This window comes from Sarcophilus harrisii, chromosome 3 (genome assembly GCF_902635505.1).
Source record: "Sarcophilus harrisii chromosome 3, mSarHar1.11, whole genome shotgun sequence".
NCBI lineage: Eukaryota > Metazoa > Chordata > Mammalia > Dasyuromorphia > Dasyuridae > Sarcophilus > Sarcophilus harrisii.
In genome coordinates, this window is record NC_045428.1 from 585,496,608 (window position 1) to 585,524,059 (window position 27,452).

General features: G+C 42.0%; 1 protein-coding gene across 4 annotated transcripts in view; it reads right to left on the bottom strand.

The window, feature by feature from the left end:
- The window catches only part of PRKCZ (protein kinase C zeta), a 218,872-nt gene that overhangs the window by 163,210 nt on the left and 28,210 nt on the right, over nucleotides 1–27,452 (bottom strand). For 2 of the 4 annotated variants that reach the window (XM_031963008.1, XM_031963007.1), the window contains 2 exons: nucleotides 23,864–23,953; nucleotides 21,634–21,684 (listed from right to left, as the gene is read on the bottom strand). In XM_031963008.1, the coding sequence (XP_031818868.1) occupies nucleotides 21,634–21,684; nucleotides 23,864–23,953 (141 nt within the window). Of the gene's footprint in view, nucleotides 1–9,201; nucleotides 9,344–10,452; nucleotides 10,640–21,633; nucleotides 21,685–23,863; nucleotides 23,954–27,452 lie in introns of those variants that run through there. The other 2 variants (XM_031963010.1, XM_031963009.1) reach the window with 2 other exon arrangements.

A 27,452-nucleotide genomic window follows, 5' to 3' on the forward strand; every position in this document is an offset into this window, starting at 1 on the left:
CCTTTACTAAGCAAAACTACATGAGCAGACCTACAGTTAAAAAGGAAAAATAATTTTAAATTGATGAAAATTTACACAATAATTTTGTTGTATACTTTGAGGGAATAACAAATTGTACCTGATAGATTGCAGTTTCAACTGCAATCATCTTTTTTATTCAACTATATTTGAGAATGCTTGTTTTGTTTCATGAATTGAAAATAAAATAAATTTTTTTAAAGGAAGAAAATCACTCTATTATTTGTGTGGAGCATAGATTAAAGGGAAGAAAGACATGGGGCAAGGATACCAATTAGGAAGCATAAGAGATATTATTAGAGGCAGAAATGGCATGAGGATCCACTACATGAACTAGGGTTATTTAGCCTATTTAGCCTGTTAAACTTAGATGAACATAAGAGCTGAACTGAAGTATTTGAAGGATTATTATGTAGCAGAGATTATCTTGTTATACTTGGCCCCTGTGGGGAGAATTAGGAGCAATAGGTAGAAATTGTAGAGAGAGAGAGATTGAGACTGAATGTCAGGGATCATTCTAGGCCCTGGATTACTTTAATATTTGCATCTACTATTTATATAAAGGGACAAATGACAAGCTGACCAAATTTGAAGATGACCCAAAACTAGTAAGGATAGTTAACAAGCTGGAAGACAGACTCCACAAAGGTCTCAACAGGTTAAAATTCTGGGCTCAAATTTAATAAGGTAGAACTCAGAAGGGACAAATGTCTTATCCTTGAGTTAAAAAAAAAAAAACTTTTCAAGTAAAAGATCATGGACAGACACTAGTTGATCTAAGAAAGACCTGGGGGGTTTTGTGAGCTTCATGTTCAAAATAAGTCAAGAGTGTGATAGAGCAGTTCAAAAAATTGATGGTTCAAATAGGAGTCCAGGACTGGGAAACTAGCAATTCTACCATTCCTCTTTGGCCTTCATCAAATTCTATCTCTAGGATATTGTTCAATTCTGCCCGCCAGCATTTTAGGCAGGACCCTGGACAGCAACCATCGAACTGCCTACTGGAAGAGGACCTAAATGATGATTCAATTCAACTAGTGCATAAACAAATAGCCTTTGGATCAGCAGTCCTTAATTTTAAGCCAGGATTCTTGAGGCAAATGGTAGCGCCTCTGAACTCTCAGAATAATGTCTTAAAACACATAAAATAAAACATACAGGAATATAAAGAAAGTCAATAGTAGTGCAATACAATTTCAAAATATTTTTTAAAGGATTCAACTTATCCAATTAAAATAAGAATTCCTGCTGTAGTTCCCAGCTTCTTAAACTGTGCTTTGAGACTCCACATGTGGGTCTCATAACTGAATGTGGAAGTTGTGAAATTATAATTTATCAGTTTGATTTGTATAACTATTTTACATATCTATAGAAGCAGGATCATGTAAAAATTTCTCAGAAAAGCGGTCATGAGTGGAAAAGAATGGAAAAAAATGTAAGATACCCAGCTCTAGATCTACTAATAATTGACCATGTATAATTTGCTTGAAGCATTCATTCAGTGATTCACTATAAGCAGGAGTAATCCCATTCTATTTTTGGACAGCTCTAATTGATAATGTTTTCACAACAATCCTGGGAGGTGGGTGCTCTTATTCCCATTTTAGAGTTGAGCAAACTGAGGCAAACAGAAGTCAAGTAATTTGTTCAATTTCACAAAGTTAAAAAAGGCTGTATTTCAACTCAGATCTTCCCATCTCAGGGTCCAGGACTCTATATATTGCATCACATAGAGACAACTCAAGTTTATATAATGCTTTAATATTTGCAAACCATTATATATTGTCTTTCTTTAACTTTTCTTCACCCTCCTCCCCACCCCCCACATTCTGAGGTAGGATCATGGATAATAACATAGAAGGGCATCTGGTCCAAACCTGCCACTTCATAGAAGAGGAAACAACAGACCATAGGCATCGGAGGTAAAATTTTAACCCAGATCCTTTAGTTGTGTGGCCCTGGGCAAGTCACTTAACCCTGTTTGCTCCAGTTTCCTCAATTGCAAAGTGGGCTGGAGAACAAAATGGCAAACCATTCCATTATCTTTGCCAAGAAAATCCTACATGAGGTTACAAAGTCAGACATGACTGAATAACCTGACTCTAAAACTTCTTTCCACTGACACCCTATGGTACATCCAATGCAAAAAAGAAGACATTAAGACTCAGTTTGGTAAAGCAATGTGTCCAAGATCACAGTGATGGTAGGTATCTGAGGTAGGATTTGAATCCTGGTCTTCCTGTCAAAGAAGGCAAGTTCCTTCCCATTCTGATTCTGTGAAAAATATGGTTTTCAAAGGGAAGGGGGAAAACTCAAAACTGAGTATGTGTTTCCCCAAATCAGAATCATGAGAACATGAAAGGAAAGGCTCTCCTCTGGTCCGCCCCAGAACTACGGCATAGGAACATAAAATTTCTCTTTAAAAGCCTAGGATAGGAAGGTTCCCCCTAGGGAAGGGGGAAAAGATAACAGATTTTCTGCAGCCACCAAATGATTCTTCAGATCAAGAGAACCAAGTGGCCATTTACACATTACCTCCATTTACAAAAACCTGGCAAGTTACCCGCTGTGTGCCTGGGGCTTAAAGACTACAAGAAGGTCCTACTCCAGCTTCCCAGGGTTTAAGATTTGCCCACTTGGGGATGTGTAGATCCTCAAGCATAGAGCTGTTGAACAGTGCCTTGGAGGTAGCAGGACAATCTCTGATATTCCTTCTACCCCAGCTTTGATGGAAAAAACTCCAAGATTCTGAGGAAAATAAATAAATAAATGAATGTCTGTGGGCCAAAGAAAGAGCCTGGCACCAACCCAAAGAAGACAAGGGTCCCCAAACACAAACATATCTCATGGCTATCCAAAATGGGTTCTAATCCTCTTGGTCTCCACCCACAGACTCTGAAGTGAGTTCACCCATGTTTACCCATACCTTTCTTTACAAATTCTCCTTCTTTAGGCACCAATGTAAGCAGATCAAGAACAACATTCTATTGGCAACAAACCAATCCAACAACTTACTGCAGCCTAGTGGATTCAGAAAAACCAGGAAGGAAAAGAAAGTGAAAAACTGACTTATCTCTGCTTTTTGAACCTTCTTCCTAGAGAATGGAAGTTTCTTGAGGGCAAAGGACTGAGATTTCTTTTGTTCTATGTTATCTTTTCAACCCTAACATCTAACACAGTGTCTGGTGCTAGAGAGAGGGCTAAGTTCTAGACCTGTAATTTCATTGGTCTAAGAGTCCTGCTTCTTAAACTGTGGTTCACATGCTAAGGTAGGATCTCATAATTGAATATGGGGGTCATGAAATTATGATTTATTATCATTAATTGTTTGATTTATATACCTGGGGGCATATTAAAAAATTCTTAAGTGAAAAGGGGTCTTGAATGGAAAAAATTGAAGAAGCCCTGGCTGGGGAACTCTCAGGTGAGGAAACTTAACCAATGTGGGCAGCACTTTACAGCCCTAAAGAAAACATTGGGATACACAAGTTTTCACATTAACTTGCATTTCTTAGATCCCAATCAACTCGTCAATCAAGAAGCATGGAGGAAGCCCCTACTATGTGAAATGAAATGTAGTGATTGGATTAAGTGCTAGAGAACACAGTCAGAAATTATAAACATTATAAATTATAAAATTATAATCAAGATTTAAGAGAAGCATAATCTGATGCAGGGTGAAAAAGAACAGCAGCCTTCACAATCAAGGAGTGCCGTAACACAAAGCCACCAAGCTCAGAACATCAAAACTCAGGGTCAGCAGAATCTTTAGCCTTGACTCCAGAAGACCCAGAAAAGGGAAAAGAAAAGAAATAAGTCTTTCTATAGCATCTATTAGGCACTAGGCATTTTCCTTTTAGCAGACAGAAAGGCTCCTCAGGTGATATGAGGCACGTCATGCACTTAATCTGTTTTGCTTAACTCTAATGTTTGGTTGCTCCAAGGTGGAGAGTGTGAGGGGAGGCAGGATGGGACAAGGGCAGGGGAGAGAGAGAAATTACACCAATGGAATAGAACAATTATCAGCAGAAGGAATGTGATGACACAGATCAATGCATGACCTTCTGACACAAAGGAGTTCTCCTTAAAACTACGGTGTGACACAGGACCCAAGAAAGGCTCTAGTAAACCATGAAGATGTGGGTGTTGTAAAAGGCAATGGATGACACATCTGGGAAATGGCCTGGAATGTTGCAGAGGAAAATGTTTTTCAGGGACAGGCTGAACTCAAGTCCCTTATAACCCTGAAAAATCTAAGAAAGAAGGAACATGATTCAGTAATTTGGCCTGTACCAAGAATCAGCCAATCAAGTAACAAAAGTATTTATGATAGGCTTATCTCGGAGTAGGTGCTAAGCTCTGTGGGGGGGAAAAACTCCTTAACGGACTCTGACTTCAAGAAGCTTACTTTCTGCAGGCTTCTAATGCATACCTTTGTTCCAATGATGCTCAGAACTCAAAAGCCCAGAAAGAGGAAAAGGTCTGTCCCTTATATTCCTCATGAAGCCCAGCACAGGACTGGGTACATAATTGACACTCAAGAAATAAAGACTTGGAACTCTATTGGGATTCAAGTATACCTATCTGTGACAATCTCATCACTTGACCTCTCTAACCTCTGCTTCTTTCTCTTTAAAAAGAGCTCACTGGACCAGATGTGGCTTCATAAGGTATTTTGTGTTATGGGCTACACTGGTGGCCTGGGGAAGCCTAGGGACTCTTCTCAAAGTAATGCATTAAATGCATAAAACGCATAGGATTATAAAAGAAACTAATTACAGGGGTATCAAAAAGGATTTTTTTGGGAAATTTTGTGGACCCCAAAAACATTGAATTAGAAGGGTGAATGATTTTTAAAAAAAAGAAGGAATAAATGAAAGAAAAGACATTTATTTAGCATTGTGCTCAACACAGGTGATGCAAATACAAATGGTATTACTTATCCTGGAAGAATTTATACTCTTATTAAGGAAAGATAATAAATAAGTAAATGGAAGCTAGGGAAGAGAGATTTGATCTAAAAATTCACAGGAATGGAGTGGACCAAGTAGGCAATGCCCTGTCATGACTTTTCCAGAAGCAATAGTAGTATTAATCCAATTACTGTTCTCAATCGGATTAATACTACCATTGCTCAGGTGGAAGAGGAACATGAAGGACAGGGGTTCAAGGCAGAACATGACTGGGATGAAAAGGAGGCTACAGAGCTAAGGGACTCAATCTTCTGGGACAATTTGGGAGGTGACCCCCCCCCCCAGGATCACTTCCCCCTCAATATTTGAAATTTGATGATCTTTGGGGTTTTTACAAGAAGAAATGTTAATTGGGCAGCATGGTACAGCAGGTAAAGTGCTGGATTTGAAGTCAACCCGATCTTGGAGCAAGTTTATTTAAATTTTTTTTTTTATTTAAAATTTTTATTTAAATTTTCTTGGACTTCATCTATAAAATGGAGTAGGTGGCCATTAGAGTGCCTTCATTTCCAGATGATCTCCTGATTTCGTTTTATCTCTATAGAGAATTCCCAGTGTGGAAATGCTTTACACCAATGGGAAACTTGGACAGCTGCCTGTGGTCCTGAAAAATTAAATGTTCCATCCACAGTCACAAAGTTCATTCAACAACTCTGGTAAATGTGCTGACCCATACCTGACATCCAGATTACCCAGGAAACTGAGTGATCTCTTGAGCTCAGGAGTTCAGTGTTATCTTTGGGGAAAGGTGAGGACAGGGGGCAAAACTGTTCTACAGAACTGGAATGGAGCAAGTCATAGTTCACATATAGATCAATAGTGGCAACAAGGCTATGAGTGTTCAGTCTGGGCAAAACAAGGAGATTATCTTTTAAAAAATAGCAACAGTAATTTACTGAGCGGCTGCTGTGAGCTAAGCACTGTCCTAGGTACTGGGGATAATATACAGAAAAATGAACTAAGTCCTGCTCTCAAAAAGCCTACATTCTCCCAGAATCCACGCTGTCAGCCAGGATGTATCTGAGGTAGGATTGAACCAAGATCATCTTTCATTCCAAGGCCAGCCCTCTGTTCACTGTCCTGCTGCCTTTCTTTAGCCAGTAAGCAAAAGTGCTTATAGTCAGACACAGCCATTTACAGTCTCTTGGGTTTTTGGCCGGCTGGTAGTTCTCAGCTTGCATGCTCATTTTTCTTTTCCGTCCCTATGCTCTGTTCATTTTTACCTACACTTGCCAAGAAAACTAAGGACAAAAATCTATATTTTTGAAAAGACCCTAGTCTGAGTTTTTACTCATTGCAAATGAGTTGCCACTGAAATGCAAACTAAACCCTTTGCCGTATCTTTACTTCTTCCTGCTGGGTTCTAGGCAATGATTTTGAAACTTTCCATAAGCTAAGCACAGGTTGAGTGTTTCATAAATCCGGGATGAGAGGATGACCGTGTTTAAACCTTCAGGCTCAAGCTCATCTCTCAAAGTGATGTTGCCCAGACCCCCAAACTGCTGACCTGGCTTCCTAAAACCTCATGCATATTTACCAGGAAGATGAATGGGATTATCTTCAAACCCAGACCAAGTCCTCAGCATTGATTTGCTACCAAACCAAGGTATTATAAGGGAAGAGTTCTACCAACTGTAATGTGAGCTACCTATTTCAGTGGCCAGCAAAAAGCCTAGCTATCCATAACGGGTTCTCCCCACCATGCCATGTTAAAGGGCTTTTCATAAATGCTTGTGGAAGAAAAGGGACTGGATCTTACTCTTTATACAACTCTAGAAGGGATCTAGAAATCCCTTTCGGCCCTGGAATTCTATGAGTCTATTACAGAAACTGGTTTTATTGCTTAGCTTTGGGAGCAAGTGAAAATCAGTGCTGGGCTTTGGGTTGATTATATTCAGATGATTTGGGGAGAGTTCTCACCAGTGACCTTACTGACTTCTTCAAATGTACTCACAACTGTCTAGACCACATGAATTGGAGTTTCTACAATAAGACTTGAGAAAAACACCATGCACGCAAGTCTTAGTTAAATCAGAACCACAGCATCCCAGATCACCTAAGTATTTAAGTGATTTGGCCTGTACCAACAACCAACCAATCAAGCAACAAGTATTTATGATAGGCTTACTTTGGAATAGGTGCTAAAAACTAAAAACAAACCAACAAACAAAAACAAACCTTAACAACCCCTGACTTCAAGAAGCTTACTTTCTGCTGGCTTCTACTGCTTACCTTTGTCCCAATGACATTCAGAACTCAAAAGCCCAGAAAGAGGAAAAGATCTACCCATTTTATTCCTCAGGTAGCCCAGCACAGGACTGAGCCCATAATTGACACTCAAGAAATGGAACTCAGTTATTGGGATCCAAACAAACCCATCCTGGAAATTCTCAATTTAGCCATAAAGCATCTGTCACTCCACGCTCTGATTCTCACTGATCTGTAAAGATCTACTGAGTTTGAGCTTCATAGCAAGAAAAATGCAAATTCTCAATAAAGGGAATGAGCTTTTTGCCTTAAATTAATTCAAACTTGGCAGGAAAAGGAAAGGGGGCAAAAAACTTTTTGACCTCTAAGTCTCCCACTGGGAGAGTTGGGAATTTCCTACATGTTCACCACTATCCTTATTCAATTCAATCGAATAAACATTTATTAAGATCTTACTCCCATTATAACGATGATCACAAGAGCTAACACTTAAATGGGAGCTATGATGTGCTAGACACCCTGCTAAGCGCTTTATAATTATTATTTCATTTGCCCTGATCACAACTCTGCAAAGGTCATAGACTAATCCCAGTTCTAATACGTGCTCCCAAGGCAGATTGTTCTACTTCTGAGCAGAGCTGAGGAATGATAGAGATATAACCCTTTCTGATTTAGACAACTCTTATCTGATTCACAACAACTCTGTCAGGCAGGTGCTATTATCATCCCAGTGTTATAGTTGAGAAAATTGAGGCAAACAGGTATGAAGCGACTGTCCCAGCCGGATTTGAACTATGTCCTTCTAATGCCAGCCCAAATGCCCTACCCACTGTACCACCTAATTACCTTCTGTATGCCAGGGACTGAGAGGACAGACAAAAAAAAAAAAAAAAAAAAGACAATTTCTATAATCAAGGAGCTTATATTCTAACACAAAGTTTTCTCTTGGTGTAGGAGATGGAAAACAATTAAATACAAGTTATTAAACATAAAATTAAATGAGTATTAATCTACTGGTTCTTCCCTTTAGAATCCTGGCAAATTTAGAAACAACCTTATACAAGATATCCCAAATATTCCATGATGATAATAATGATAGCTGAAATATACAATCACAAACAAAATGCTTTAAAATTTAAAACCTGTTTTATGTACATTATCTCACTAGATTCATACAACCATCCTAGATATTATCATTATCATTCCTAATATTGTTATTATTATCAATCCCATTTTCCAGATGAGGAAACCGAGGCTGAGTGAAATGATTTGCTCAATGCAATGGCTACATTATAGAGAATCATTCAATCTCCCACCTGGATTTAGGAGACAAGCATCGATGGTGGAACCCGGGTTTGGGACAGTTCAATTGAGAGACGTGAAATCCCAGATAGATTTCAGCCAACAGAGAACTCAGGAGCTCGTCTCTGCTGGCAGCTCCTGACGTAGCTGAACTCATGTCCTAAATTAGTGAACCAAAGGAGGAGGCCAAGAAAATCGCTGACTAAACCCTGAGACACTACGCCGGAGACGAACCAGATTCAGACCCGGGCAGGAGGCAAAACCCGCTCGGAAGGTTGACATCCCAAGAGCTCAGCCTCAAATACTGCAGGATCTTCCAGAGCTCTCAGAGCACTGGGGACTCTGCCCCCTTGTTTTGAAAACAGACACACGTTTTGCTTATTTCTTCTTTTTTTTCCCCCCAATGGAAGAGGTGGGAGGGATTAAAATATATCTATATATATGAACGCTTGGTCAATGGAGGGGGAAAAATTTTAATTTAAAAATAAATTGACGTAATCGTCACACACGGGCAAAGACGAACACACACAAGCAAACATACAGAATACAAATACACATAAATTTCTCATCACTCAGTCTGGGGGAGGGGACAGCATCCAAACCATTGACAGACTTTTCAGGCTGACAGGTCCGTGAAGAAGACAACCTCTGAAACAGAATTCCTGCCCGTGAGGCCCCAGCCCTTCTCGTCCATCGGTACCTATGTCTCCAGGATTCCCATAAACACGAACTCCAAGCACGTGGGGGGCATGAAAAGACAGAGGCAAAGACTTGACAGACATTCTTGAGAAACCATGACACAGCTACTTCCTTCCTTCCTCCTCCTCCTCCTCCTCGGAGAGCCCAGTCTCTCTGCACCCCGCCGCCCCCACCCTCGAATTTCAGTCCAGCGGACCAATGAACCCCAACCTTCTTTCTTTCTCCTCTGAGGGTTCCCCAGCAAACCAATTCCCCAACGCAATCCAAGCTGTCTCTTCCAAGCTGCCTCTATGATCTGGCTCGTTCCTGCCTCCACTGGGGGAGGGGACACGTTCACGTGCTCGGAATAACCTAATCACTGTTGCCAATATAGTACAAATGAAGGGAAAATCCTGCCCTCACGAGCGAGCACGGCACTTGCAGGCCACATGATCCACACCAAGCCCACCACAGGAGTTACTGGTGGGCGGTTATTGTGATTTTATTACTCTGCATGATAGATAACGCCCCCCCCCCCAAAAAAAAGAGCCGGATGATGAAATTCCCAGCATCTCCCCATAGCGCACACACACATAGACACCATTCTTGTCAAAGCATCTCCTCAGACCGGGAGCTAAAGATAGGGACGAGGTGGGAGCTTCTGAAATCGGGATGCAGAGCAAAATACCCAGGAGGGCCGGAGGAATGGCCCATTATCTTAAAGCAACTTTAGCCAGTGCAGTTCAGTGGGGGCTGCCAAGTGCCCATAAACAGAAAAGCCCCGTCAGGGATCTCGGGAAGGCTCTGCAAAGGGAAAACATTCCGCAGATTCCGAGCAGCTCCCCTGGATTCCTGGGTCCTCTCCTTCCCAGGGAGTCAGCTGATAGTGGCAATGGCCCACGGCCCGAGTCCGACCTCCCCAGCGTCTCAACCCTTTATCATTAAGGCCAAATATTGATTGGCCTGGCTACGGCAATGCAGATTAAGAGAGGTGTGTGCGTGGGGATGGGGATGTGTGGGGATCTCTCCCTGCCAGCCAGCTGAGAGCTCCATCACAATTACACAACATATCTGTCACGCCGATCCATCCCTTCCACCGGGCGACTCCAGACCATCCCTGGCTTTTTTGTTGTTTTGTTTTGTTTTATTGGGGGGCGAGGAGGAGAAAGGAGAGGGGGGGGCGGCCGCTTAAAAACCCACCAAACCCCAAATGCCAGAATTCAAGCAAGCAAGCTCCCTCGCACTCAGCAGGCCTCAATTACAGATCACATACCGTCAGTCCTTTTTGGATACATTTCCTTCCTTAATCTCCCTTATCAGGAGCATCACTCACTGGGCACGGTTCCTCCAGTGCCTGGTTTGTCTTTAAAAAAAAAGCAAAGATGCCGGCCCCCTCCCCATCCTGGCTGGAAAAGGAAGAAACAAACCAACCAGCAGCCCGCTCACTGCCTTCCCAGAGACCCAGCTGCGAGGGGCTCTGGCCACATCCCCACACTCGGGCAACGCAGCAGACGCCCGAGCTCTCTGCATTTGTAACAATCTGTGGTTGCAAAGGAGCACGGGGCCCGAGCCAACTACATGATAATAGAAGTCAGCATTTGGGCTCCTCCGCTTTGCATCCAGTCCAGACGACACACACACACACACACACACACACACACACACACACACACACACACAGCCCTGGTGGAGGCAACTGCAGGCAGCCACCTCACGAAGGCACGGAATACCCAGAAGACATATGCATTACTCACTGGCCTTTATTTGGTAGCTTCCTCTGCATGAGATTTTCGCTCTGGCTCTGGCTCCCTCTTTCTGACTTTACTGTGCAGTAGGTAAAAAAGGGCACATTTTCCCCCCTCTCCCGTATTTCCCAGATGCTCTCAGGGGGGGGGGGGGAGGTCTCCCTGGACCCCAGGGCTAATGGGTAGACACAGCTTGGACGTTAAAGGCGGACAGCTAAAGCGAGACCGGTTATCCTGCTCGCTCACATCTCTGCCTCATGTATCCAGGCACGGGTGGTACTGACTCCCCGGGGAGGCTGTAGCGAGCGGCTGAGGCACAAACTAAAACACGGCATGGATGGCGAGGAACTGATGTCACAGAAAAACAAATATTTCTGCAGTCGCCCCAACTCGGGGGAGGGGAAAAAAGAGCTCTCTGTTCTAAAGGGGAAAAAAAAAAAAAGGCAGAAAGGAAAGGAGATATCCCGGGAGCTTGGAGACACTTTGAAAAAAAAAAAAAAAAAAAGGCAAAGCCCACAGACTGATGGGAAGGAAGGTGGGACCGAGTGGTCACCAAAACAAACCTAGGGAAGGGGCTACAAGGATGTCAGAACATGATGTCACTCTGCCATCATATTTTGCAAGGGAAGGATGCTTCAGGGCGAGGAGCATCCATCCAATGGTATCCATTAAGAGCAGAGGGATAAACGGGTACCAGAAAAAATACAATTTTAGCTGATTGTAACGTGTTTGTTTCCTGGAGGGGTATGGGTAGGGGGGCTAAGAGAAACAAACACAGGAAGAGAAGGGCATCGGGGTGGGATGGAAAGGAGGTCTATGAGGGGACTGACATCTTTGTGTTTTTACCTACTCATCCAGGTTACAAGAACCTAAAAAAAATGTTAGGTAACCAGTAGGTTAACTAGAAATGTTGCCAAGCAACAGGTGAGGTACTAGAGCTGGAAAAAAGTCTAGAACATACACAAAGACCCCTCTTCTGGTCTAGAACCAGTATGATGAAGTGGTCAGGAACACTTGCAGACCAGGCTCATGAGCCTAGTAAATCAATTCACTCCTAAGACTCCATTTCCTCATTTACAAAATGATAGAATGGGACTAGACAGCTTCTAAGGTTTATATCAGGTCTCCATCAATGATCTGGACAAGATATCCTTTCATACAGGATCATGATGGCCCTCAAAGGTGAGAGCAAGGAAGAACCACTTTATACCCATTTTACAGATAAGGAAAGTGAAAGCTAAACAAATACAAACTTTCCCAAAATTCAGCCCTTAAGTTTCAGGAGAGGGAGCCAATCCAGCCTTTGGATTCGAAGTGTACTTGTCACTATGCCAATGTTACCAGTTAGAAATGATGGAGAAAGGTAAAAAGCCCAGAGAGAAGGTGATCCCCAAATAGGGTCTGAAAGGTGGAGAGAGAGGGGTCATTACAAGTTCATAAACCTGAGAAAATTAAGGTTTCTACCATTCTACCCCTAATCTCAAACAATTTTAAGCAAAAAGCTTCAGACAGAAACATTAACTTCTAGCTTTAAAGACACTCCTTAAGCATCTAACTTTCAAAATCTGCAATTATTGGCCAGAGTTGGGAGAAAAAAAAGGTGGGGAAAGGGAGGCACAATGCAGAAAAAATGCAAGACATCATTCTGATATTAACTGAGGATTGAACCTAGCATAAGAAATTAAGGAAATTTCCTCTACCGGTATAGGTTGGCACCTTCTCTGTGATTTATAATCTTAAGGGTATTGCCCAACACTGAGAAGCTAAGGGAATCGCCCAAAGGCACACAGTTTGGTGGGATTTGAATACCGGTCTCCCTAGTTCTGAGAGAGACTCTCTATCCACTTACTTCAAATCAGAGAATTTCATTTAAATAAATTTGACAAAGAAGACAAAACTGAAGTAAAACACCAAAAAAACCAAAAAAATTAGGGGGGAAATGATACTAAGAATTCATTTATACCAAGTCCTGCCATTAGCCCATACCTTTATCTTCCCCTCCTTTGATTTATATGTTAAAAAAAACCCTGATAATTATTGCTTCCAGATATCAGGTCAATAAAAGTATATGTCTCAAAGCCTTCTAAAAACTAGAGAAAAAAAATTTGATCAACCAGATTCACACTGGATTTCAACTAGAAATATGAATTACTGTTGGATCTATTTTATTCTTACAAATTTAAATACTCAAAAAAATTAACCAACTTTCCACCAAATACAATCCATTCCAAAATATCCATGATTTTGCAAAACTGGAAGAAACTCTGGCTGAAATGCCAGTGTGCTAATTTTATTGGAAGCCTATTTTAAGGAGAAAACTAGTTTTTCCCTTTGATCTTTGGAGAGAATTTAAGACGTGGCTAAATGCGACATTTAAAACTTTTCTCAAAACAATATGGTATGTACATATAAACACCAAAGAATAACATATGCTACCCTAATCGGAAAAAATTCTTATGATAATACAGCCGTGTTTCAAGAATGTTTAGCAAAAAAAATAAATAAATAAAAAATACTATAAATGAACTGCTGTTTTATTAGAGCTATTAGCGAACTAAGGTTATGTTTCACAAACATATGTCCATCAGGACACATCAGGAAGAGAAGTCCCTGGTGGAAGAGGTGAATTGGCAGTTGGGAGACCCCCAGAATCTCCAGTTTCCAAGTTATCTCAAATGCCATCAGTGCAACCAGGACCTGAGCAAGGTAACATGGGTGATGAATTGGCACGTAGACCGCTTGAAGATCTCAAGCAAGAGGAAGCCATCTCTTGACAATCCATTTCATTCCACTTGGTCGTAGCTCTGTCTAGGAAGTTTTTCCTGATACTTCCTGATTTAAATTTCACCTTTCTCCACTTTAGGGCATCAACAATAAATCTATTCCCTCTTCCACAGGACTGCCCTTCAAAGAAAGGAGTCCCTTCCTCTACCTCCTCATCACCAATTTTTTCTTCTCCAACCCAATTCCTGCACTTGATCTTAATATGATTGTAACTCAAGGCCCTTTATCATCCTGGTCATCCTCCTCTGGACACCCTCCAGATTTTCAATGTCCTTTCTAAACTGTGGTACAGAGAACTGAATCTACTACTTCTCAGTGTTATATATATAAAACAGTGTTATAACATAACAGGGCAGTGTTATAACATAAATGAAGGGAAGAAAAGGAAGGAGTAAACAACAACATTATGAAGCCAGGGTGCTGTAGCAGGAAACACTAGCTGCCAAAAACCAGGATTCAAATCCCCATCACTTACCTTTGTAATCTGAGGAGATCACTTCAGGTCTGGACTCCAGTTTTCTCATCTGTAAATTAAGCGGGGAGGAGACCTCTAAAATCTCCTCCATTTCTAAATCTATAGTCCTATCCCAGTAGTTTAAGTGAATTGTAAGCTTTCAAGAAGGTTTGGGGGAAAATAGAAGAGAGATATGTCTGAATAACTTTAAGATATTAGGGAATAGATCCACTGAAGGAGGAGAGAGTAAAGATGAGAGATGGACAGGAAGTGGAATCCAGAATTATAAGAGAGATTGAGACAGAGAGACCACCAGTTACAGCTCGAAGATGGCAGACCAACAATATATGTGACCAATGGGAAGGAAAGAGAAGAGATCATGAAACTATAAAGGAGTTAATTTGAGGAGGAGAAGAGATATATGTCTTTCTTTGAATTAGAAGGGAAGGAGATCAGGATATGATAATATTCTATATATTTTAAAAATTGAAATCATATGTCCTGGGAAGGACAGAGAGAGTTTCTGCTGGCTCTAAGGCAAGAGAGGAAGAGATAGATGGTGTGAAGGAGGGCTGGGAAGGGTGTTTCTATCAGACAGCCTCAAGTAAAATTCAAGGTCATCGCACAGAGGAGGAGGGTGGAGGGTATGTCTGCGTTGGTGAAGAATGATTGGAGGACTGAGGAATAAGGGAGAACTGGCAATAGCCACCACCATAGTAGGGAACATGACTGGGAGTCAAAGGATTGCCAAACAGGTGATGGCCCAGCTGAGGGAAGGATGCATGAATTTATAGCACCATGGTTATTTTCTTCCAGTCATTAAATGAAGTCCAGGAACAGAGAAATCAGAGGGAAGGAAGTTACTACAGGCTGAGAATTAATAGAATAAGAACAAAAGGCTGTTAAAAGCAGGGATGGGATGGAGGGAGAGAGAGTACATCATATCATGGGTGTACTGACCGTGGGATACACTTTGCTTGAGGACAGAGCAATCTTACTCTGATGAGTATATTATTCATTTGGGAATGCCTTAGAATTCCACTGTTATAGAAATAATCATTTGGCTACTTTCCTAGTATCTCTCTCTGTGTGTCTCTGTCTCCTCTCTCTCTCTCTCTCTCTCTCTCTCTCTCTCTCTCTCTCTCTCTCTCTGTTCCTCTATCTCTCTGCTGTCTCTCTCTCTCTCTTCCCCCTTTATCTCTCTCCTCTCTGTATCTCTCTACCTCTGTGTGTCTCTGGTTCCTCTCTCTCTCTCCCTCTGTGTCTGCTTTCTCTGTCCCTCTATCTCTTTGCTCTCTGTCTCTTTTCCCCCCTTATCTCTCTACCTCTGTGAGTCTGTGTGTGTGACTCCCCCCTCATTTCTCATTGGCCATCATTATTCATGACACTGGGTTCCGTCACTTCTCCAGACACCATCTCATCCATGTCTCATAGCGACAGCTACTTCAGAAAATTACCTTAACAGGAGATCCAGTCCTTGTTGAACAAAGATCTTGCTTTCCCCCCCACAGAAGATCATTGTCTAGCCTCAACCTATTGGCTACATCACAACAGTCAGATGCCAGGTTGGTCTATGAGAAGATGGAGGTTGGGAGAAATGAAGATGTAGGTTGGGGGGGGATGATTGCAGGGACAAGCCCCATCACAAGACAGAAAACACCCATGGTACCTAAACTCAAGCCAGCCTTCTGCAAACAGAATGCTCAGAATGGTCGGTGCCCATCAGGTTTGGGAAGGGAAGAGATGTATGTCAGAGGAACTGAGAGCTGAAAGCTTGGTCACTGAACCCAAGAGCGTCCCATCATTCAATAGGAGAAAGGGAACTGGGTTTGAAGGCAGGTGTCCTACTTTCCCAGATCTTAAGACCATAGATTCAAGAGTCATCAGGGACTTTCTAATCCAACCTCCCAATTTTACAGGCAAGGAAACCGAGGCCCAGAAAGATCAAAAGATTTTTCCTATCAAGTGACAGATCTTGGTGTCTGAACCCAGGTACCAAGGACTCCTGGCTGCTCCCTCCTTCCCCCATGGCCACCAATGTCCGATCCTAAGCATCCTCTTAAAGAGAGGTAATGAATTAGTGGATTAGGAGGATGGGGAAGATGGGGTTAGGACAGAAGACAGGGAAAAGAGTTGGTCTTTTTATTCCATTCAAGGTCTAACTCTGCTAACACTTCTCTTTGGAACTCTTCTCAGCTCTCACCCACTTTTCCAAGTAAGAGGCTGGATGATTCCCTCTGGGTCTTTTTTCCTAACTCTTAGGCTCTTTCTGCCTAACTCAAGGCACATTTTCTATTCCTAGAACCCTAGACCCAGGTGCCAGATCCTATACTCGGGTTCCCCGTCCACCACAGGGAACTGCTCATGCACGGCGAGAAGTGTTTGCAGAACTGAGCTGGGTTAGGAGGAGCCTCCCACACCGCTCTGCCTGAAGTAAACACCACAGGCTCATAGGGCAGGGGGTTTTAGAGCTGGAAGAAGCTGAGAGTCATACTGGGCTCTGAAAAGTCACAGGCTCAAGGCCCACCGCTCACATTTCAGTGGCTCAGTGGAGACAAAGCAAGTATTGCAATCAGGTGATCTGGATTTGAATCCTGCATGGAAAGCCAACCACATGCTCTTTTCCCATTACGGAAATGGCCCACAGGATATGCTGAGAAACCAGACCTCAAACTCCCCATCCCAATGGGCTTTACATATTTCAGAGTAAGAACTGGCATTTTTGTAGTCCAATCTTTGAACAAGCATTTATTGACTACCATTGGATGCCAGGCACTCTGCCGGACGGACATTGGGGATACAAAGACAAAGATGAAAGAGCCCCTGCCCTCAAAAAACAGAGTGAAATAAAATGTACACAGAAAATCCTTCCACAAGCACTTATTATTCTCCTACTATATACATTACATACATGTCAAGGATTATGCTTGGGAGCATAATCCCAAGACCAGGAGCTCAAAAAGCTCAAGGATCTACCAGAATGATATGCAAACAGTCAATTATTCAATAAGCAAATATTAAACACCTACTGCATGCCAGCACTGTTCTTAGTGCTGGGAATAGAAGGCAAAATTCAAACAGCCACTGTCTGAAAGAGCTACAAGGGTGGCAAGTGTAGGAAGACAATCAAATCTTTAGAAAACAACTATTAGAGGCCTACTGCATGCCACCTCTGTGCTGGACACTGGTAATATAAGACAAAAATTAAACAGTCCCTACCTTCAAGGAGTTTACATGCCATTAAAAAGAAAAATATAATTTTCAGCTTTTTAATTCCTAAGAGATGGTCACAAACAATGAGTTAAAAGTATATCTAAGTATTTACAATGTGAAAAGTAAATTATTTAGTTAATATGTATTATTAAGTAAATAACAAGTAAAGTAAAATAACAATATAGTTTGTAGCACAATAATAAGATAGATAGTACAAAGTATAAACCTCTGTGCCTGGAGACAAGACCATCTGAGTTTAAATCCAACTTCAAGACACTGCCTCAGTTTCCTCAAATGTAAAATGGGAATAATCACACCCAACTCCCAGGGTTATTTTATGGATAATATGAAATAATAATACTTAGCACACTGCCTAGCATATAGTAGGTGCTTAATAAATGCATCTTTCTTTCATCTTCCCAATATAAAAAGCAACCAATGTAAAAACAGACTTCTTGAAAGTAAAACACTCATACTTAGGAAATGGTGTCAAACCTTCATTACCTGCTTCCCTCTCTCTTGAATCCCAATCCTACTTCTCATAGCTAAACCCCCAAGTGCCGTGCTTGGACATGTAGGTGCCCATCAAGTTATGCTTTGGAGCCAATGAACAGTGAAATGGTCACCCTGTCTTTTCTCTGCCAATGAGCTAAGATTTGGGGGGCAGGAAGTTGATGAGAGGGAATCCATGATCTCGTTAATGAGAATTTTCCTGTCTCTGGTGCTGTTCAGCATCTTTCTGGTCTATTGGCACTTTTGTCCATATCTTTCCACAGTTTCATAGACACAGAAATCAGTTGACCTACTGAGCTATTTATCTGTTAGCCTAACAGATCTAGAACTGGAAGGAACAGACCTTAGAGGTCACTTAAACCCATCCTTCATCTTGCAGATAAAGTGAAATGCCTAGCCCAGAGCTACTTCAGGAGAAGGAAGCACCAAGATGGGTTTTGAAGGCAGGAACTCCAACTCCACAACATTGCTCTTTCCACTGACCCTCTCCCCCATTCTACTCTCTTTCACACACACCCCAACCCAGCATGTGTACTGAATATTGCCTCTCCCACAACTATGGTATCCTTTGGCCCTTTGATATCCATTTTTTTTGGATATTTTTCATAAAATGTGTACATCATTGACCCTTTCTACCTTCCTACACACACACACACACACACACCACTTTAGATATTTTACAGTTGTAAGTACTAGACCTGGAACCCTGAAGATCTGGGATTGAGTCTTCCATTAGATATTTATTAGGTGAATAACCCCCATGAACCTCTATTTTCTTATCTGTTAAATGAGCGAGTTGGACTCAGTGCCCTCAGAGTTCCCCTCTAGCTCTAAATCCATAACCTGTGTGATCCTGGGCAAAATTTAAAACTTCTCTGGTCTCCAGTTTTGTGTAAAATAAAGGGTTTGGATCAAAGGGTCTTCAAAGACTCCTCCAGTTCTAAATCTACAAACACTCTCATGATCAACTCATGGACATTTCTTCTCAGTTTCAGTTTCCTCATTTATAAAATGAAGAGATAAGATTTAATGAACTCCAATGTCTAAGATTCCATGACTATGATCCTAAATAGACTTGAAATCTGGATAGTGATAACATCAAACAAGTAGTAAGGAACTCCAGCCATTCTATGCTTCATGGGCTTGAGGACAGGAGGAATAGAGATATCAATGGCCTCAGAAGAGAGGTACTTGTAAAGACTGAGTTAAGTCAAACTGGCCCATGGTGTTTCCAAGGGCCACCAAGCAGTGCACTTTTTTCCCACAGAAGATGGTGACAGCGTATCAGGGGATGTCATTGATAATACAGATGGGCTACTGGGGGGCCTGCTGACCAACCACTCAGGCCAACCCTGAGCACTCTGGACATTTCCAGACTTTAAGGGCTCTCACAGCTCAACATCTTTTCCAAATCAAATCCATTTGCCTATCGTCTCCATGCTATTTCCTGCATCTCTTCTTATACATATCCCTGTGGGTAATGCAAGGCAGTTCACTGACACCCACCATTACCCTTTGAGTCACCTGCAATTTTGTTTCTTCTCAGATCATCAGGTTCCATGAATCACAGCAATTTAGCATCACTAAGAGAATGCAGGACTTAAATAAAGAAGTTTTTGTGACATCAAATGGCAAGGGATTGTTCAAGAATTGCCTGATTTCCCAAAGAAGACTCAGCCTGTCATGTTCCTCTGAGTCAATAATGTTTCCGGTGTTTTGTCCATTGATAGGATGTATCCAAAAGACACGCTTTGATGAACTAAAACAACAGAATTTCCACTCAACTTCACATCCGGATCTGGCAACCCACATTTTTTGTGCACTTGGGTTTTTCCCATGTGGAACGTTAGTCTCTTTTGTGTGATCTTGTTTCTCATGAAGGCCCTAAACCCTATTCCTAAACCCTAGAATTCCAAAATTCCAAACCCAATAGAATTTTACATCTCATTGCTCAAGTCCCTAGTATAATACATTCAAAACAAGTGGTCATCCAGTCTTGATTTGAAGCCTTCCTATAAAGGATAGACCTGCTTTCTCCAAAAGCAACTTATTCCACTTTTCATATGGATCATTTTTCAAACATTTTTCAAATATACCAAGGAAAAAAAAAATATCATATCACTCTCTGTGACCCCATTTGGGATTTTCTTGGCAAAGATTGGACTAATTTTCCTTTGCCACTTCCAGATGATTTTACAGATGAGGAAACTGAGGCAAACAGTTAAGTGACTTGCCACCTCCCACATACAACTAGTATCTGATCCCAGATTTGAACTCAGGAATGAGTATTCCAAACTATGAACTATGACATCGCCTCGCTGCCCCGTCCCAATTTTGAATAACTCTGTTAGAAAGTCTTTCCTGGTATCGTGCTAAATCTCAACAATTTCTATCCAAGGTTCCAAAGCTGTGATCTCTGGGGCTGAACAGAACATCTCTATGGCTCCCTCTACCTTTTCAGAGTCAGCTCTGAAAACAACAATCAGATCAAGACATCACTCCTGGAAAGGGCAAGTAAATTAACTGCCCTCAGACTCAAATCATCATTCGTTCTTCATTCTCTATTGGAAGCATTTCTCCCAGGCTACCATTCCCCAATTAGTGGTATGGTCTTCCCCATTGGGAGAATAGAATGTGCCTTTGCCAAGAAAGATCCCGAAGAGTCAAAAATGACTAAGCAAAACCACCATTCCCGGGACAGCTAGTTGGCGCAGTAAACAGAGGGTTGGAAAAAGTGAGCTCTTCTGAGTTCAAATCCAACCTAGCTATGATCCTGGGCCAATCATTTAACCCTGTCTGCCTCAGTTTCCTAATTTGTCAAATAAACTGGAGATGAAAATGGCAAACTACTCAGTAACTTTGTCACGAAAATCCCAAATGGGTTTACTTCACTGAAATTAAATTGATTTAAATGGTTGGTTCTAAGAAAGTCTAGGTTGGATATGCGAATGTTTCAAGTTAAGCTTTTAATAAAACATTTAGTTTAGTTTTGGGTTTGTTTTTTTTTTTGGGGGGGGGGGAAGGGGAGGGAGAATCACAGTGTCCCTAGAGGTTCCAAGTGGAACAGCTCATGGTTCTGAGGTGGGTTAAAAGAAACTAGGAAGGCACAAGTGTGGCCATCTGTGGCTGCCCAGCCCTTCCAACCACCCAGGGCAGAGGAGGTACATCTGAGATTTATCATTGTGCCAGTAACTAACCAATTGGGTATTCAATCCTAAAACACAGAGCATTCCAATAAGCCCCCAAAACCAGAAAGAAGCATGATGTCCTGAAAATGCAATCTGTATTCACTCTCCGCCTAGAGACTTCAATTTTCCACTTTTTCACAAGGTCACCGAGTACTTATCAACAATAAGAGGTGATATTTTTATAGAGCTTTAAGGCTGGCAAAGCAATTGGCAAACATTATCTTATTTGAGCCTCACAACACTCCTGGGAGGGAGATAACACCGGGACTATTAACTCTCATTTTTTAGATAAGGAAAGGGAGGCTCAGAGAACCTAAGTGACTTATCCAGGCTCTCCCAGCCACAAAGTACCAGAATTGCAATTTGCACACCATTCTCGACGACTATTCTATTTTCACCACATCACGCCGCCTGACATTTTTATAACCAGACCAGATTTTCCCAGAAAGAACTACAACAACTTCAGGATCAAGCACATCCCTCTAAAGTTGTTCAATTGAACTCTTCAGCAAGTTCAATGCCCTCCACCAAAATGTTAGGAAGTTTCAAATACTCACTGTCTTCCCCTGGGCAGGGCATTCCTGGCTTCTCTGGGATGCTCGGAAAAACTGAACACAGACAAAGAAAAAAGAGTTAGTGCCTTGTGGAGATAAGCCCTCCCTCTGAATAATCTGCATATAATTTGAATGTTCAAGTATTTCTAAAGAATGTTCTGATGAGAAACAAGTCAATCTAGAAATGCTTTTAAAGTCAAATTCTGGCTAACCTGCGTAAATCTTACGCACGTATCTCATGCACGCACGCACATACGTGTCCTAAATTCCATGGTTAAAAGTCTCAAAAACACAGTGAGACATAAGGGAGGGGAGAAGTAACGAGCAATTGGGTTATAGGACATCAAAATGCAATGTTCTAAAATCTATCCAGAGACGCCAGAATGAATCCTTAAGATGCTGGTAAAATCCTTTCTTTAAAAAGCATTTGATCAAGTTCTTTTTTCCAAATCATCACAATCATCTGGAGTAAATTTGCCATTTTCTTACATAACACCATTAAAATGGATTATTCAAACCCCCCACCCTCCAAGGAATCTGTGATCTCTTCCAACCCACCCATGTCTTCCCATCCCTGGAGCTTCTGTCATGTCTTCCCATAAATCAGATGAATTACTCACTCATCAGGAAAAAAAAAATTATTTTTACAAAGTAGAAGATTTAGCACTCAGCTGTTAGAAACCCTTCCACCTTCTCTTTCCCACTTTGGAGGCCCAAAGGAGAATGGCAAGATCAGGAAGTTAGAAATATAATTCATCATGGCCAATGCTATTCTTTCAAAGAGGCCATAGCGATGGCTTACAAAGCCCAGAGAATTTGGGAACACAGGATGACCATCAGAGATAGAAACATAAACAAATAAATTTGAAGATCATAGTTCTACACTTTGCATTATCAGAATCCACAATCCATCTTTAAACTGTAAAAGTTGAAAGGATATATTTTCTAAATATATGTTCTAAATATATTCTAAATGTGTTCTAAATAAAATCTAAATATCTCTATCACTCAGTCATTCAGTCAATAAACATTTATTAAGTGCCTACTATATGCCACATACTATGTTAGGTGCTGGGGGTACAAAGAAAAGCAAAAGCTAGTCCCAACCCATGAGGACTTCATGCTCTAATGGAGGAGACAATAAGCGAATAAATATGTACCATCATGCTCTATGCAAGGAAAATAGGAAGCAATCAATGGAGGGAAGGCACTAGAACGAAGTAGGATTGGGAAATGCTTCCTAGAGTAGGTGAGATTTTAACTGGGACTTGAAGGAAAGAGGAGGCAGAGGATGAGAAGGGAGGGCAATTGCAGGCTTTGGAATCAGCCAGAAAAAAATGCCCAAAGCCAGAAGATGGAGGATCATCCAGAAGGCTGACATTACTGGAACGAGGAATACACCAGGGAGGGAAGATACAAAAAACTCTTGTTCTGGTTTTAAACACCAAATGGAATATGTTATATTTGCTCCTGGAGACAATAGGAAGCCATAGGAGCTTATTGAATAGGAGAGTGACATGATCAGATTTGTGCTTTAGGAAAATCACTTTAGCAACTGAATTGTGAATGAATGGGAGGAGGTAGAGGTTTGAGGCTCCCAGATGCACCAGCAGCCTCTTGCAATAGTCCTGGAGGGAGGGAGATGTGGCTATAGAAGAGGAAAGAATGGGGAATATTTGAGATAAGTGAAGTCAACAGACCTAAACAATTGATTGGATGGGCTAGAGGGGTGAGACTCCAAAATTGTGAGCCTGCATCCAGAGCTATCTCCTGTCTTCCTGATCTAAATCTTGCCACTGGACCCAGATGGTTCTGGAGGGGAAAGTGCGGCTGGTGACTTTGCACAGCCTTTTCTCACTTAAATCCAACTGACTTGCATGTTCTAACATCGCCTCCCTGATGTCATGTACTCTTTGAGAAAGAAAGACAATCAACAATAACGAAAGGACGTAGGGAGAAAGAGAGTTCAGTCTTGAACTTGGAGGGTTTTAGGTGCCAGTTGGAGACACAAGACTATCAGTCAGTAGAGATTAGGGCTGGATAAGTAAGTTCATAAATCCTCCACACAGAGATGATAACTGAAGCCATGGGAACTAAGAGATGGCCAAGTGAGCAGAATAGAAGGGGCCCAGGATGGGATTTGGGTACCCCCAAAGGGATGAGCCCTAGCTAAATCATTCTCCCAAGAACACCCTCTGAGGGAGCCCAAGAAGCTTAATTTCCAGCTACTTGCCGTGAATGATGAGCCCTTCATCTCTGTGTTGACAGTACAGGCGAAAAGCTTCTTCCAGTTCCATCTGAGAAGATATGGTACATGGGTCACCTAATGAAACGGAAAAACAAGGCAAGAGATAACATGTAAATTTGGTGGTATATTTGATGCAGTTCTTTATCATTGTTCAACAATGTCACCAGGGTAGCTCAGTACAAAAGTGGAAAGAGCACCTGCCCTGGAGTTAGGAACACCTGAATTCAAATCTAGACTCAGACATTTAGCCGTGTGACCCTGTGCAAGTCACTTAACCCTGATTGCCACACCCCCACAGACACACACACAATGTCATCAGCTTGTTTGATGCTATCAGAATCTGGAAATCTCAGAGGTGGAAGGAACTTTGGAAGTCACCTGATCCAACCCCTACCTGAACAAGAACCCACATACTCACATATGGTCTTCTGGGCTCTGCTAGAAGACTCCAAAGAGTCCAAAGACTCCCCATATCAACACTTCCCAATAATGGACAGTACCCAAGTTATTGGTATCAATTCTGTGTTTTCCTCTTGGAAATTTATACCCAACGTTCCCATTTCTGGCCCTGGGAGCCAAATATAACAAGTCAAATCCCTATTTCACAAGCCAAACCTTCAAATATTCAATTTCCTCTAAATCTTTTCTTCAGGATGAATATCCTTACTTCCTTCAGCAGATCCTTACATAAAAACAAAGGGCAAAATACTGAGGCGGACAGCCGGCCAGAAGGGAGTCAGGGAGGGCTGGGTTCAAATCATGCCTCAGAAACTTACTGTGCGATTTTGACCAAATCACCCAATCTCTCTGAGCCTTAGTTTCCTTGCCTATAGAACAATGGAGTTGGACCACTGACCTTTAAGCTGTCTTCCTGATCAAAAACTATGGTCTTATTATCTTGGGGCACTTTACCATCCAGTTTACCAATATCCTGCTTTTTTTTTTTTTTTTTTGAGAAGCAATAAGGGCTAAATGACAGGCCCATGGTCATAAAGAAGACCCAACCATGAGGGAAAAAAAGGGGGCAACTAGATGGAATAGTAGTTAAAGCACTAGCCCTGGAGACAGGAGGACCTGAGTTCAAATTCAACCACAGACACGTAACACTTACTAGGTGTGTGATCCTGGGCAAGTCACTTAACCCCAACTGCTTCACCAAAAATAAAAAGGTATTTTTTGGAGGTAGCGTGGAGAATCTAAGAAATGATTTTTTATTTATTTATTTGTTTGTTTGTTTATTTTTGCTGAGGCAACTGGGGTTAAGTGAGTTGCCTAGGGTCACACAGCCAGGAAGTGTTTAGTGTCTGAGACCAGATTTGAAATCAGGTCCTCCTGACTTCAGGGCCGGTGCTCTATCTACTACACTACTCTATCTGCTACCCTACTCTGTACACTACACTAACTGCCCCCTCAAAGAATTGATTTTTAAAATAGAAAGAGGAGTAGTCTGTGTCCATAAAGTCTAGACTAATGTCCACCCCGGTAGGACTGATTAGTTAACTCATCAATACCCCACTCTCAGAGTTATCTGGAGCTCAAAAAGCTGAAATGATTTGTCCAGTTTTGGACAGTCAGACCTCAGTCACAGCTCGAGCCCAGCTCTCCCTGACTCTAAGCCCCAGCCCTCCACTCACTAAGCCACACTGCCTCTCAGTGGTAATTATGCGTGCCCAAATAGAAAGTGGCTCACCCCAACTCACTCAATCCCATGAAGCCCAATGTCAGAACAAAATATCTGGGTCTGTAGTTTACAGAACTATTGGACGTCCTTCACTTTCCAGGTATAGCCATGAAAAGGACACCCCAAGTGTTTCTTCTCCCTCCTGGGATTACTTGAGCAAGAAGAAAAAGGAACGTTTTAGCCTTAAATCTGGTTCAGATATACCCTAGTCAAGGCCAGCAGAGGGAGCCCCAAAAGAGAGATCCTCTCTAAAGAGAGCCCCTGGCTTGGAAGCAATGGAGGGATCAGCAGATCCATGGGGAGGACATTTCAAGAAGGAAGATATTGATAAGCACAAGAAAAACCAAATATTGACAATCACGAGCCAAGGAAAGGAAGTGCCTACAGCCCAGTGATTGTGACAAGATCAAGCAAGGGTCCTCAAACTTTTTAACTAGGGGGCCAGGTCACTGTCCTCAGACTGTAGGAGAGTCGGACTATAGTAAAAACAAAATCTTTTGTTTTGTGGGCCTTTAAATAAACTTCATAGCCCTGGGTGAGGGGGATAATCATCCTCAGCTGCCGCATCTGGCCCGTGGGCCGTAGTTTGGGGACCCCTGATCTAGACCGTCAACAAGGAAGAGTGAAAAAGAGAGCTGCTCCTGGAATCACAAAGCTCTGGGTTCAAGAGCTGCTTCCAATTCTTGTGTTCCCCAGGCAACTCTCTAAAGGGAGGTTCCAACTTGAATTGGTAGAGGAAATTGAAAGAGCAAAGGGGAAAGGAAGGAAGGGAGAGAGAGAGAAGGAGGGAAAGGGATGGGGGACAGAGAGAGATGCAGAGAAAGAGAGAGAGAATGAGGAAGAAGAAAAGAATGAGGACAGAGCCAACACACTAACTATGGGGCCCTGAACAAGAAAAGATCTTTGTCTGCCTCAGTTCAACTGTAAAAATGGGAATAATATTATTTACCTCAAAGGGTTGTTGTGAGGATCAAATGAGATAATAATTTTAAAACACTTATTAGCACAATGACTGGCACAGAGTAAGTACTAGAGAAACATTTATTCCCTTCTTGGTATCCAAAATCAACTGCTTATGGCAACACAAATATCAAGCAACTCAAGAAAAATGAGGTGAGTTACTCATAGGACTTGAGCCTGGTTTTCCTCCCTTTTCAAGGCCAGCTCTGTAGACCACATTGCCTCTCACATTATCATTATTATTTCCTATTTCCTCTGGGCTACAAGCCCCCTAATGCATGACAACCTCAGGATCTAAAAAAAGATGAGGATATTCTATCATTGTTATTTTTAAAAAATCAATACAAAACAAATGACCATGGTTAGAGGCACAGGTAGGCAGCCCGGCCTGAGAACAGAGGTGCTGATTGCTGTCCAAGAGCAATCAGCCCTCAGGGACAAGCCACACTGAGGCACCAGGGAGGGAACAGAGGCAGAGAGCCATGGAAATGTTTGGGGTGGGCAGCACATCCGGGGTTCAGCTCCCTAGCTGGCACAGACCATAGAATGTTGGGGCCCCAGTTCAGATCAGGACAATAGATACTAACTAGCTGTGTGACCCTGCTCAAGTCACTAACCCACTACCTGCCTCAGCTTTCCCATCTGTAAAGTGGAAGTGATAATCACAGCAGCTGACTTTTGGGGGGGTGTTGTGAAGATGAAATCAGGGAATATATACTAAGTATACTAAGGACCATAATCATCACCATCGGATGGAAGGGAACTAGCTGTTTCTGCTCGGTCTCAGAGGGCTGAACTAGGAGTAAAGAGGGAAAGCTGCAAAGACTGAAAGTGGAAATGTTTAACATGTTGCACTTGTATAACCTAGATCAGATTAGTTGCCATCTTGGGGGAAAAGGAGTAAAATCTGGAAACCAAAATCTTATCAGAAAT